Raw genomic sequence first — 15277 nt, 5'->3', positions numbered from 1 at the left:
TTTTAAGGATATATATACTGATATTAGCTAAAGGTTATTATGAACCTTGTATTTACTTTGCCTTGGGTATATTTTGAGTGATTTAGTTAACTTACATAGTTGAAGGATACTTTTTATATGAGAAGAGTTAAAACTGAACTGAGATATATTTTTAATCCTGTAAATAATATATCATTTAAGGAATATTCTAGTTAAAGTACATGCAATTTAGAATTTGACACATGATTATTTTATTTAGTTCTTCACACAGTTATAGGAAGTATATATTATCTATCTGTCAGCTACTAATTACGTTAACATAGAGTTTATGTAACTTTGATTGAGATGGCGACCACAAAAGTTTCAGGACAGGATTTCAAGCAACTAGTAATTTTTGGATACCAGTCATTTGGACAGCTTAAGCTCTTTAAGTTTCAAATTCTTCATTTATAAAATGGGTAATAATAATATGTCAACATTTTTACTGAGTTATTTTTTGTTTGTTTGTTTTTTGGGCTACACCCGTTTGATGCTCAGGGGTTACTCCTGGCTAACGCTCAGAAATTGCCCCTGGCTTGGGGGGACCATATGGGACACTGGGGGATCAAACCGCAGTCCTTCCTTGGCTAGCGCTTGCAAGGCAGACACCTTACCTCTAGCGCCACCTCGCTGGCCCCTGAGTTATTTTTTTTAAGTATAGCTCTGCCAACATCTCAAACACTCAGAAAATATTCATCTTTACTCTATACAGGATATTCTCTTTTCTTCTTTTTAATATTGAAAGAGAAGCTTGAGTCAGCTTACTGATAGTAATTCTGATATGGAATTCAATTTTCTAGGTAGATCAACTGAGAAGTATTTGAAAGTTAGAATAGAGAAAAAGAGAGACTTAAGGTCTTGATTAAGGATGATGTGTGCAGTAACTGGTACATGAAATTATAACACATTGTAATCATATTACTGAAATAAAATAAAAATTATTTAAAAAACAATATAGTACATGGTGTTTAGGACCTGTAGTTACTGCAACAAGGAAATAATTTGAGGGTGGCAATAGTTTTAATTTTTTTATTTATTATATTAAGGACACAATAATTTTAAGTGTATTGTGTAGTATAAACTATTCCACACACATTGTAGAATGCAAAATTGATTAATCTATATGAAATAAACCCAATTCCTTTAAACAGTTTATGTCCGTTCAAAGGAATTAAAACAATTAACCTTTTTTAAAACTAACAAAGGACTTGGAAAGACATTTAAGTAATTAATATTATGGCCTATAGTTATGTGAAAAGATGCTGAACATATCATGCTAGCATATCATGCTTATTAGGATAGCCATTATCAAAAAAAGATGGCAGGTGTTGGCAATATATGAAGAATTTGAAACCTTTATACAATATTGGTGGAAGTATAAAATGGTGCAAAGACCATGAAAATAAGATAAAGGCTTCTCAAAATATTAAACTAGAAGTTACATATGCTTCACTACTGCCACATGTGTATTCTTCTTCAAGAAATACCTGAATTCTCACATTCATTGGAGAATTATTTATAAAAGTTAAAATATAAAATAATCTGTAGGTCTGTTGGTTAATGAATTGATAAAAGAAATATGGCACAAATACATAGTGGAATATATATATGTTAACAAGGAAACAAAGCCTTCCACATGTGGCAGCCTGGGGGTCATTTTGCCAAGTAAAGTCACATGATAAAATATGATTACATATAGTATATGATTTTATTTATGTGTAGTATCAAATAGTCTTACCTCCATGTTATCTCTCTGGCCCCTCCTTGTGCTTTTTTTTTTTTGGTTTTTGGGCCACACCCGGCGGTGCTCAGGGGTTACTCCTGGCTGTCTGCTCAGAAATAGCTCCTGGCAGGCTCTGGGGACCATATGGGACACCGGGATTTGAACCAACCACCTTTGGTCCTGGATCTGCTGCTTGCAAGGCAAACACCACTGTGCTATCTCTCCAGGCCCTCCTTGTGCATTTTCTAACTGATTCCCAGAGATAGAGTTCCAAATAATTTTAAAATGATTGTTGTTCTTTTGAACTTCTAGATTATTGAATCTGAAACCAAATACTTTCAAATCAAATTTACTATAAGATATAAAATATACTCACTATACACATATACTTTTTCTTTTTTTTTTTTTTTGGTTTTTTTTTTGGGGGGGGTCACACCCGGCAGTGCTCAGGGGTTACTCCTGGCTGTCTGCTCAGAAATAGCTCCTGGCAGGCATGGGGGACCATATGGGACACCGGGATTCGAACCAACCACCTTTGGTCCTGGGTCAGCTGCTTGCAAGGCAAACGCCGCTGTGCTATCTCTCCGGGCCCACACATATACTTTTTCTACTTGTATAGGTTATGTTTGGTAATAGTCTTCAGAAATTTTCTTGGAAGTTAAGGAGTATTTATGGAATAAATACATTTTTATCTCAGAAGTGGGGACTATAGTAAATTCTAGTTAGAGTTTTGAAGACCCAACATATGAACATTAAGAGCATAGAAAACTATTCTTAAGGGAAATAGAGTTCATACAAGGTTTAGTCTCAAACTTAAAATAACTGAAGACTTGTCAAGAAAAATGATGTCCCAGAAGTCAGAGAAATGTGTATCACTGTCTTAAAAGAAATCATAGAGACAACTTTAGAACAATTAAAGACAGTGTGTCTAATATTGCAGATTATAATGTGCATAAAGGAAATATGTATCAGTTTCTATCCCATAATCATAACTTTGATTGAGAAGTAAAGTAGTAGGTGTTTTTCAAAATTATAGTTTAGGTAATGGTGTTACAATAGTGCATCAACTTATGGTATTGATATACAAAACTACTATAGAGTACCCATCCTATAGATACGTCTCATCCTATGCCACTTCCTGTCCAATATATTTTCCTTTCACACCCTTACCATTATTTGTTAATTGTCAGTTATGATTTAAGTGCAGATATTTTAAGATTTGAGGAAATTTAATAATGTTTTCCACTCCTTTGGGGACAATTTATATTCTCACCAATCATGCATAAGGGTTCTCTTTCTGCCACATCTTCACCATCATTGGTTGTTTCTTGTCTTTTTGTTGATGACCATTCTGTCATTAATGATGTGATGATTATATATGATTTAATTTGCATTTCCTTAATGACTAGTGACAGTGATATGATATAAATTGTCACATTTAATATCATATGATATTTAGTGTCATATTTGGAAGAACTCCTATTTATTTCTTCAGTTCCCTCCATTTTGTTTTGTTTTGGGGCCTTCTCAGAATGTAGGACAGTTTCTGGCTCTATGTATAGGAGTGACCCATGGGGGCTTTCGCTTGGGGAGCTGTTTGTAATACTGTGGGTTGAACTCAGTTCTCTGTCTATAAGGCCAGTGCCTTATCTGTAGTGTTATTTCTCTAATCCATTCTGCCTATTTTTAAATAAGATTTTTTTGTTATTAGGTTGTCTGACATCTCTATGCATTTTAACTCTTAACCCCACATCAGATTGGGATTGTAAAAAAAATATCACTGTTTTTTCATCTCATCTACTATTTTTTGTTGTTTTATAAAAACTTTTAGAGTTTGAGGCACTTTCATTTATTGACCTTTGCTTTTGTTGTTTGTACTTTTGATGTCATATTAAAAATTGTGTCAAGACCAATTTAGATGAGTTTTCCCCCTATATTTTATTCTAAGAGTTTTATGGTATTATATCTTTGGGTCATTTATTTTTTCAAAAAGTAAGAGGTAGGAGTACACTTCCATTGTTCTACATGCATTTCTCCAGTTTTCCTGTTACTATTTGTTATGGGGCACACTTTGAGTTGGGTGTTCTTGATATAATTCTTTTTGATTAATGTTTCTTGACTATCAAATATTTTTATTTAGAAAATATAGCTTGATAATTAAATATTCTTTCTTTAAATGTGTACACAGTATCAAAAGGACATAAATTTATACATAAACATTACAAATTTATTAAATTATGGCAATTGTAAATCTTATAGAACTTCAGAGTTTGAAGAACATGTTCTTATTTCTTTGCCAAAGTTAGATCTGTATATCCATAACTCTTGAAGTACCTAATTTCTCCCATAGTCTAATTCCTTTGGAAAAGTATAGCTTCTTTGTGGAAGAAATACTACATGAGAAAATATTTTCATGTGTGAAAGCTTACAAACAAATAAACAAATATTTATTGTGACTCTACTGTACATATGTAATGTATTTCCCAGAGATAAGCAGTATGATTAAACTATTTTATTATAGATTCTTTTTTGTTTTGTTTTATTTTTTTTGGGGGGGGTCACACCCGGTAGTGCTCAGGGGTTACTCCTGGCTCTATGCTCAGAAATCATTCCTGGCAGGCTCAGGAGACCATATGGGATGCCAGGATTCAGAGACCATATGGGATGCCAGGATTCGAACCAATGACCTTCTGCATGAAAGGCAAACGTTTTACCTCCATGCTATCTCTCCGGCCCTGGAGATTCTATTTTCTCTTTTCTTAGTCATAATCAAAGTTCTATATGTATACTATTATCCACATACAGCAAGGAAATTAGTGTCGAATTTAAATTAATTATCAAATTTTTCATCCCAAAATAGTTTTTCAAACTATATATACTAATCAGGCAATAGGTCTCTTATATATGCCCTTCATGACACAAGAGCTACTAAAAAAGATAATAGTGTCAGATGCACTGAATTGCATTTCATAGAACCCTGAAATGTTCTAGATTCTGACTGCTCTCATTTTTCGATTTTCACTTTATATGCACACTTTTATGCATTATGTCTCCCTTTGTGAAGCATATCCTCTTTTTATTTATGTACCTTAAAATCATTCTCAGAATTTTCTGCACAAGACAGCCAAGAAGACACCATCAAACATAATTTCCAGGTCCCAAACCCTCCAAGAAGATGCCATCGAACATAATCTCCAAGGCCCAAACCCAACAGCCAAGAAGATACCATGAAACATAATCTCCAGGACCCAAACTGACATCCAAGAGGACGCCATCGAACATAATCTCCAGATCCCAGTAAGCGGCCCCACCCAATAAGGTGGGTGCTGATCCCTGCTGTGTGTTTTAAGGCACAGGAGAGCAATTATTAAGGACTGCTTCGTTGCTCCCTGTCTGCTTTTCTGCAAAAGACAGCTAAGAAGATGCCATTGAACATAATCTCCAGGGCCCAAACCCAGCTTTGCTCCATGGCTGTGCGCATCTTCTAACCCATGAACCCCACCACAGCATATAGTAAAAACCACTATACAAGTGTGGCAATGGGGAAACAATGCAGGACAACACCATGCATAGAGAATGAAGATGACCTGAAAAGTACCAACCACCTAGATAAGGAGTTTAGAGGATGTTCAAATATGAAGGATGTTCAAATAACTCAAAGCAGGCATAGATTGAACTGAACAGACCACAATGATAGAACTCAGAAAATTCCAAACTGAAATAACAGGTCTGAAAAAATTGATAAATGAAATGAAAACCCTCTCTCCAATGGAGTAACTGCAGCTGAGATAGGGTCAGTGAGTGGGAGGATCGGATGCAGAACAACTCCATACAGCAAAAGAGATTGGAAAAAAACCTTAAAACAAATGATCAGACAATGAGTAAACTACTCAAAAAAATGTGAACAGATAAAAATAGAAGTCTTTGATAAACTCAACAAAAACAACATAGAAATCATCGGAGTCCCAGAGACCCAGGAAGAGAATAATAATAAGAGTTGGAGGAAGTGTAAGAAGAGGAATAGGAGGAAGAAGAAGAAGAGGAGGAGGAGGAGGAAGAAGAAGAAGAAAAGAAAATGGAAGAAGAGGAATAAGAAAATGAAGAGGAGGAGGAAGAAGAAAAGGAGGGAGAAGAGAAGAATGAGGAGGAAAAGAAAAAGAAGAGAAAGAAGTAAAGGAGAAAGAGGAAGGAGAAAAAGAAGAAAAAGGAGATAAAAAAGGAAGAAGGAAGAAGAGGAAGAAAAAATGAAGAGGAGGAAGAAGAGAAAGAGGAAGAAGAGATAGAAGAGGAGGAAAAGGAAGAAGAGAAAGAAGGGAAAGAGGAAGTCAAAAAAGAAGAGAAAAAAAGAAAATGGACTGAAGATTTATTTTTAACTTCTTTCTTATAATAGTGTTGTCAGTTTAAGCACCATGATTGTAAGCATGTTTGTCGTTGGGTTTAGTAAAAAAATTTAAAAAAATTAAAAATATGAAAAATAAAATCATTCTCAGAGAGCTACGAAGCCAAAAGAGGTCTTACCAATTATCCCCATTTTAAAACTTAAGAGAGAACACTGAGCACAGTTGGACAGCTGAATGTTGAATAAAGCCCTTTTTGCTTTATAAACCAATGGTATTAATGGCATATTATTTCCACATTTCAATTAAATTAAAAATAAATATATCTTAAATCTTAACTCTTTCCTCAAAACTCAGTTCCAGTTGCCTCCTTCAATAGAACCACTTGTGACTTTGTGACAAAGGCCATAGTTTGAATCTAGACTACATTCTTGACTGCTTTATGATCAGAAACAAGATCTTTTATTTCCATTATCTTAGTGTAGTCATAAGCAAAATGGGAAGATCAACAGCTCCTACCTCAAGGGCTGTTAAGAGCCTTAATATTCATGAAGATATTAATAGTGGATAGGTCACAGTAAATGTTCAGTTAATTATTAGTTGTCATTATAATTGTTTATATTAATTACCATTTCTCTCCTGTTTTGTATACTTCATAAAGGCCACCCAGTTAGTAATTAATTTCCAGTTTAGAATAATTTAGAATATTAGTTTATTCCAATTTTTTCCTCTCTGCTTAATTCATTTCAAAGTAGGAACTATGTTTCTTCCTCCATAGGGCAGTATATAATGTTTCGTGCAAAAGAGAAATTCTAGCAGTACTGTTTTTTTTTCTCATTTATATTGAAATAGATTTCTAGTACTTATCACTTCGGAAAATTTTAGATACTCTCAAAATTCCAGTTAAAATGTAATAGGAGAATAATATGCTATAACATCATGGGTTTTTAAAGCAAACCACTACATATTCTTAGTGAGTTTTAGGCAGCACATTAAAGATCCTCATAACAGTACTGTGGGATGTATTTAGGAGCAGTGGGTAAAAGGATAGGATATTTACATTACTACTAAGGGCCATTATGTGAGACATCCCTGGATGCATTCAAGCTGTGTATTTGTACCTTAATTATAAGGCATTTATTACTCCAATTCCCAAGTTTTTTGATATATCTTTAAGACATGTTATTAGTCACATATTCGAATTGCTTAGTGAACTTTAAAAGCTCCAATACTTTAGGCTATTCCTTAAATCAGTATTTCAGAATTTCTGGAAACCAATATACAATCTCATCAGGTGATGCTGCTCCAAGTTAGAGATAGAAAGTTCCATGCTGTTGTGAAATGAAATCATATTGTTCTGTGGCAGATTTACTCAGGTAAGATATGAGGCAGGTAGGGCAATATATACATGGACTCACTTTACGAAGGGGACTTCCGATGACTGAGGAGTCATGAATTTGAATCCTAGTACCAAAGCTGTGAAACCTTGAAACTTTAATTTGCTTGATTCATTTCACTCTTACAAGATTCTTTCTGGGACTTTTATTTCTTCTTTGGCTAGGATGATGCCGAAAAAAATGTATCATTTCCACCCACTGAATTTCTGTTTTATGTTCCGCTAGAGGGGAGTAACAATTCCTGAATCACAGCTATTGAATCTTCTTCAGCTCTGTGATTTCCATGGGAGTCTTTAATCCTCCTAAACCGATTTCGCTGGTTTGATGGATTTTTTTCTCAAGATAAACCTTTAAAAAAAAAAAACTGAGTGAGAAAAAGAGCTTCATCAAGATATATCAAATGGACACTTGCTTTTCAGTTTTTCCAAATTAAGCTGTTTCTAGCAATATGGAAATGTATAGGGTTTGTTCGAGGATATAAAACTTTCAGTATTAAAGTCAGGAAATTCCCAGATCTTCCTTATCTCTAAAACAAGCCAAATTATATTATAAGCAAAATGTTGCACAAGCCCTTTCTGATAACCTCATAATGTGATGTCTTTTCTGTTTGTGTTGCTAACTGACCTTCCTTATTGCAGTGACTTCTGATACAGTTTTTTTTTTGCCAGTGTAGTACTGCTGGTGATTTTAGTGATAGACAAAAACTAATTAATGATATCAAACAAATTATATGGCTACATATTTAATTGATTATTAGTTCTTTCAAATGATTTCTTTCTAGTAAGTGAAAAATGAACAGTTTATAGAGGAACCATTTAACCTGAGAATCCAAATGTAAGACTAATGAACAGAAAGTTTTTTATGTCATCATAAACACTTCCTTTGCTTGTTTTATTAACAACTTCTATTTTTCACTGTTTCCTCAGGGATCATGTCTGACCACCAGTTTGGGAACCAGTTTATGTGCAGTGTGGTGGCCTCTCATGTGAGTCACCTGCCCACAACCAACCTCAGCTTTGTCTGGATTGCCCCACCTGCAGGAACAGGCTGTGTGAATTTCATGTAAGTACTGGAAATGTCTCACTGAAGCAGAAGCTTATATCTCTCGAAGAGTTGCATATTGAGTACTCACATCTATTATTTAACAGATTTGATCATTAGTTCTATCTACTGATTTCAATGTCAAAAAGAGGTCACAATTGTTCAAAAGGAGTTAAATGTTTTACTTCAGGCATATTATACATGTTCTTATCTTGGAATTTAGCTGACAATAAAAATAAGCCATCAGGTATATTGAAGGAACTGAGGTATGTGAAAAAAAACAAGGTAAATAAATATTTAGAAAATAAAATGAGGAGACAGAGCGGTGTCACATGGCATAAGGCATCTGCCTTGCATGCACTAGCCTAGGACTGACCGCAGTTCAATCCCCTGGCGTCCCATATGGTCCCCCAAGGAGGAGCGATTTCTGAGTGCATAGCCAGGAGTGAGCCCTGAGCATCACTAGGTGTGGCTCAAAAACCAAAAAAAAAAAAAAAAAAAAGAAGAAAAGAAAAGAAAATGAATGCAGGTACAAAAATACCATAATTCCATACATTTTGAGGAAGAAGACAGCAAATTTAATTTTGAGTTTTTTGGTCTCTTCAATACCTAGTGATAATCACAGACTGATTCAGAAGACGATCCCATTTCAGAGCTAATTTTTGCCATTTTACTTTAGAATGATCACTTACATGTTTTATTGGGTAAAATATCCTTTTAATGAAAAATCAAATAGTTTGTACTATGTAGTATCAGAATTTCTCAGATTCCTTTGTAATGAAAATCAAATAGTTTGTACTACATAGTATCAAAATGTCTCAGATTTTATAAAATGGTCACTGCGTGTTTTCAGTATTCATTTTGGAATCTAGCTCTCTATAAAATTTAATAACATTATTGAATACATTCTGATGTCAAGTTACCAACTTAAACTTCTGAAATATGGACAACATAGTGGAGTAATATGACAAACATGGGCTTGTTTTTTACATATTGTGATGTGGTTCATTTTTTGAGATACAGTTTATATTCCATCATTAATCTCAAAAGGGCTTCATGTAGGAAGGAATCAATGTATGAGTTAAAAGTAAAATCTATCATCATTAGATTTTAGTGCCTAAATTAGTGATAATTTAATCTTAAGTTAACCACCTTAAACTAGACCAGTATAAATAAACTAATGTTCAATTTAACTGAACAAAACAAAGAAGAAGCTCAGGTCAGCAAAACAGTATACATACACAGGTGGACCATACTTGAACATTTAATATTTTAAAGCATGATTTTCCTACAGGGGCTTTTAAAAAAGTAACTAAACAAGACAACAAACACCATTTAAAAAATGGAAGACTCTAGCTGTTTCTGATTACTGTACAGACTCAAAAATAATACAGGCTTGGAGATTTGAAGTGCTTCCTTGAGTGTATCCCAGATGCCTTCAATTTTTGATGAGAGTCATTCTAGTGTGTCTGGAGGATTATCTAGGACAGATACTGTAGTTCTCATTAATTTCTGTCTATCAGAGAAAAACAAACAATTGTATTTTCCCTTTTATTTAAATATTTGAAATAAAAAACAGGGACTCCCCTCTGGGTATGTTTATAAGAGTGCATTCATATCTGAAGATAAGGATGCCAGCAGTCAGTACATATAAATATGGTACTACTTTATGTTATACAGAGCTTAGAGCAAAAATTAATTGCCTCTCACTTTAGACTAAAATTATTTCTCAAGTTAGGCTGAAAATAGCCAAATCTCAGACATAAAGAAAACTGGTATTTTATTAAAAAAGGAATTTCCTTAATCCACTATTAGTTTTTCTGAAAACTATAGTTATGTTTATTTAATAAAATTATTTCCAACTTGGGACATTTATTCAAGTGTTACTGAAAAGATGCCTTTGAATGAGATGATTTAAAAAAATAGTCTATTTTTAGTTGAATTCCCAAGAGTCTGGTAGTTCTCACTTTTCCTGGCTTCTGTTTTTTTATCAAAGTTAAGTAGCCAATTAGGCTTGGATAAAGAAACAAGCTAAGTCCTGATTTATCAACATTTATTTGGCAAATGAGGTCAAGATACTTATGGGAATTTAAAGTTTTAGGAACAATTATGAAATCTTAACATAAAATATGTGCACTCATTTTCAGAAGGTATAAAGAAATTATTTTTGTTACAGTAGTTATGAAACATAAAATTAAGTAGATATTCAAAAGGCAAAATTGCTTCCTTCATTTTATTCTTGTCACCATTTTCCTTTTCTGAGGCCTCTCTGCCTTCCAAGAAGCTACAGTGTAAGAGGCTCTCTGATGATGGTCAAACAACTTGCTGGAGTCTCAATATACCACTTTTATTTGCATCAAAATTATAAGCTTATTAAAGATTTGAAGCTGCTTTATACTTTATACTTTATGAGAAAGCTTTTCTGTTTAAGTAATGACACTTTTATTAGGGTCCAAATTTGAATCTGAATTCCGTAAGTCTAGTTCTGGAACTCTTTAAGAGTATTACTTATTACTTATTAGTCAATTTGGTCTTAAATATAAGTATATGTGATTTTTTTCCCATTTAGATAAAAGTATCACTATTTTTTACATAAAAGAAATACTGAGGCTGGAGAGAGAGAGTATAGCAGATAAAGTAGCCTTGGATAAGGCCTTGGATGTAGCCAATCTTGGTTTGAACCCCAGCATCACATATGGCCTCCTGAGTACTGCCAGGAGTAATTTCTTGAACTCAGAGAAGGGAGTAACCACTGAGTACCACTAGTGTCGCCCAAAAACCAAAATAAATTAAAAATAAATAAATACGTAAACAAATAAATAAGAATACTTCTCAGAATTTAGATCACAAGCAAACAATACTTCAAAAACATCAACAGTGAAATATTGAAACTCCATGTTTCTTTCCTCTTCTTTTTATTCTTGGTAATAACAAGTCAGTGGATTAAGGTTTGGAATCCACAAGATTCTTATTATCATGAAACTTGGGAGTTCTGATGGAGATTCTTCTCAGTTTTCCTTGACATTACATAAGACACTCATGGAATCAGGGGGAAAAAGCCAAGAAAATGCAAGTTAGGGGCCTGAGCAGTGGCTCAAGAAGTAGGTGCTTGCCTTGCACATGCTAACCTAGGACGGTCCACAGTTCAATCCCCTGTGTCCCAATGGTTCCCCAAGCCATGAGCGATTTCTGAGCGCATAGCCAGGAGTAACCCCTGAGTGTCACCGGGTGTGGCCCTAAAACAACAAAAAAAAAGCAAGTTAGCATATTCTAATTATTAAAAGTTACCTGTATCCAACAGAAAAAATTTAAATGTGACATGTGCAAGATTCCTCTTTAATTAGAGCTGATTAAACCAGTGTTAGAAACCTTGAGTGTGAAGTTACTGGTTTTTTTGTTTTTGTTTTTCAAAATGCCTACACTAAAATAGTGGAGGCAAAGTCATTTGGAAAAAAGATGAATAAAGTTTTCTCATGGCAGTAATAACCCATGGTTTGCCAATACTAATAGCAGTATTTTATTCAGTTTTGCTTTTAGTAAGAATCTATTAATATTAAGGTCTTAATGTTAAGCATAAGTATAAATTTTGGTTGCCTTTTATAGATATGAATTTTTAAAAGAACAAATCCTTTATGAATCAAATACATATCTGTTTGTCTGTGTGTACACAGATACATGTACACAGAGACATATAGATATGTATGCATGTATATGCACATATATGTGTATATATACACATATGTATGTATATGCATAATTATACAGATGCAGTATTAAGTTTTATTTATAACTATACTTTCAACAATGGTAGTTTCAAGCCACATGTAGCTATTTAAATTTTAATGAACTAAAAAATCAAATTCATTGCCTCTGTGTGCTAGTCACATTTTAAGTTTTCAGTAGCCACGTAAGAAAGGATAGTTAAAAATAGCACAAATGTAAAATATTTTATTTTGGGGGACTGGGGGGTTGGGTCACATCCAGCAGTGCTCAGGGATTACTTCCTGGCTTTATGCTCAGAAATCACTCCTGGCAGGCTCAGGGGACTATATGGGATGCCGGGATTTGAACCACCGTCCTACATGCAAAGCAAACGCCTTACCTCCATGCTATCTCTCCGACCCCATAAAATATTTTCTATCATCACGGAAAGTTTTATTTTGCATCCCTAGTTTAGGTATTTAAATTACCTTTCCTTCTGTTACTTTAACATTTTATATAATGTGTGACCTGAGAGATAGCACAGGGGTTAAGGTATTTTTTCCCTTGTATGTGTCCAACCCTAGTTCAGTCTCCATTACCGCATAAGGTCACCCCTAAAGGTCACACAGGAGTGATCTCCCCAGTGTATAATTCATAGTGTGACCCCAAATAAAAATTAATTTTATATATTGTTGCCCTTTACATCAAAGAACATTTGAAAAAATAAAGCAAAAACTCATGGTGTGACTCAATAATTAACAATAAAGCTAATTAGCAAGTAGTCAGATACCCTAGTAAAAACTGAATATACAAATAAATTTTTAATTGTTGGATTTTTTTTGGCCACATTTGGTGGCACTCCTGGCTTTGCACTCAGAAATTGCTCCTGGCAGACTCGAGGGACCATATGGGATACTGGGGATCTAACTCGTGTCTGTTCTGGGTTGGCTGTATGCAAGGCACACTACCACTATGCTATTACTCTGGCCCACCAATAAATTTTATATAAATATTCACCAATAGCTACTTTTATATGGAACATAAAGACAAAGAAAAATTAAAATACTAGGCAGTATCAGTGTGTACAATGGGATAAAGAAGGGATAAAAGGAATGTGCATCAGAGTTTTCTAAAGTTTTCCAGTAATTCTGGAAGCATTTTAGGCCTAGTTAAGATGATTGTTAGAACCATAAAGATATAAGACTGTAGCAGTGACCCAGTGGTTGATGAGCATTGTATCCAGAGCCCCAGAGCCCCAGAGCCTATCCCTTGAGCACCACCACTAGGAATGAGCATCAAGATCTCAGCTGGGAATAGTACCCTAATCTACTGGGTGTGGCCACTTAAAAACAAACCCAAAAATCTAAAACATATATTTACAGTACAGTAATAACATTATTTTTAAAATAGGAGAAGGGTTAAAGAAGTTTCTTCAAAGAAAGAAGAAAATGCTACTTTAAAAACATTAAAGTATAAAATTTAATATTTGATATTATAAATAAGTATAAGTAGTTACAACTAACATATTTAATTCACCATTTATTTTCTTAAGGCAATTTCAGAAAGCCAGCAACATATTATTGCCAAGAGACAAATCTTAGCATAATGTTATAAAACAGTGAATGTTTATATTAAACAAAGCAAACTAAGCAAATGCTAAGCAGAAATGTTGTGCCTTTGTATAAATAATAGACAAAATAAGTACAAAGTAATAATGTTATGAGTAAAGAAGAGTTAACTAAGAAAATAAAGTAAATATATACAAATCTAAAAGAAATACATAAAATTGAAAATTGATTTCAGGAGCTGGAGAGATAGCATGGAGGTAAGGCATTTGCCTTTCATGCAGAAGGATGGTGGTTTGAATCCTGACATCCCATATGGTCCTCCAAGCCTGCCAGGAGTGATTTCTGAGCATAGAGCCAGGAGTAACCCCTGAGTGCTGCTGGGTGTGACCCAAAAACCAAAAAAATAAATAAATATATAAAATTGATTTCAGTAAAGGCATCAGGATAATGAGTGCACATTTTTTTTAATAATTCTGTTTAATGATGAATGACTATGGGTGAAAAAAGTTTTTGTTGTGGACACCAACCAACTGTTCTCAAGCACTGGACTTCATATAATCAGCTTAGCTTGGTGAGGTATACCCAGGCCTACCACCACCATGACCACCTCTGGCCATGCTCGGGTAAGGAAAAATGCAGTTTCTGGGATTCAACTTGGAGTCTTATTTATGTGGGCATGTGCTTTACAACTGAGCCATATCCTAGGCCCCTTAGCAGGAATTCTTTAAATAGTATTCAGTGAATGGATAAATGAATGCATGCACATATGAATGAAAAAAATGTATGAGTATTGAATGTACCTGCAGATTGGGTAGAGAATTATGGTTTATATAGTGCTAGTTAAACCTCCAGGCATGCACTAGTGATGGGTGGCTTTATATTATAATATTTCAAGTGCTCTGAAAAGGCCAATATGGTTATTTAACAAATTTTTAAAATCCTGATTTTCCATTAGTTCTTTTCTAATAATTCAAGTGTTGTTACACAATTTTTCTTCTAAATGGGATTTTCTATAAGTGAAACATAAAGAATGTTAATAATTCTATCATAAATAAGATAATTAAAATGTTTCCTTTTTGAACACTTTTTTAAAATATAAAAATTAGTAATATCAACAGTATTTATAATTGAAAGGCCCAAGTCTATGGAAAACTTTAGGAAAAATATGAGAAAATAAAAAAGTTAAAGTACATGTTTTCTGAAATTTTAAGATAATCACTTTAAAATTCAATCAGAGATTGAGAAACTGTCTTAATTAGTACCTAGAAATATTAATAAAATCATTTTCATCTCTTTTTTTAGCATCTCACAATATTGGGTTTAGGTTTTGGTTACCCAATTTGACATGTCCTTGATGGAAAAATGTGTTAGTCAAATTTCCTTCATTTGTTTTCACTAATCATATTTATAGAAGGGATTATGAATACTATTAACATATTAGTTATTTGGACTGACATATATTTCAAAAGGCAATGTCCTAAAATATTAAAC

At 33.8% G+C, this 15277-nt stretch overlaps 1 protein-coding gene across 1 annotated transcript in view; it reads left to right on the top strand.

The window, feature by feature from the left end:
* RELN (reelin) overlaps positions 1–15277 on the top strand; it is a 548597-nt gene that overhangs the window by 144272 nt on the left and 389048 nt on the right. Inside the window, exon 3 of the mRNA XM_049783824.1 lies at positions 8402–8537. Coding sequence (XP_049639781.1) covers positions 8402–8537 — 136 coding nt within the window. The remainder of the gene's footprint in view (positions 1–8401; positions 8538–15277) is intronic.

This window comes from Suncus etruscus, chromosome 1 (genome assembly GCF_024139225.1).
Source record: "Suncus etruscus isolate mSunEtr1 chromosome 1, mSunEtr1.pri.cur, whole genome shotgun sequence".
Taxonomy (NCBI): domain Eukaryota; kingdom Metazoa; phylum Chordata; class Mammalia; order Eulipotyphla; family Soricidae; genus Suncus; species Suncus etruscus.
The sequence above is the reverse complement of the archived record's forward strand: the minus strand, read 5'-3'. Positions and strand labels throughout refer to the sequence as shown.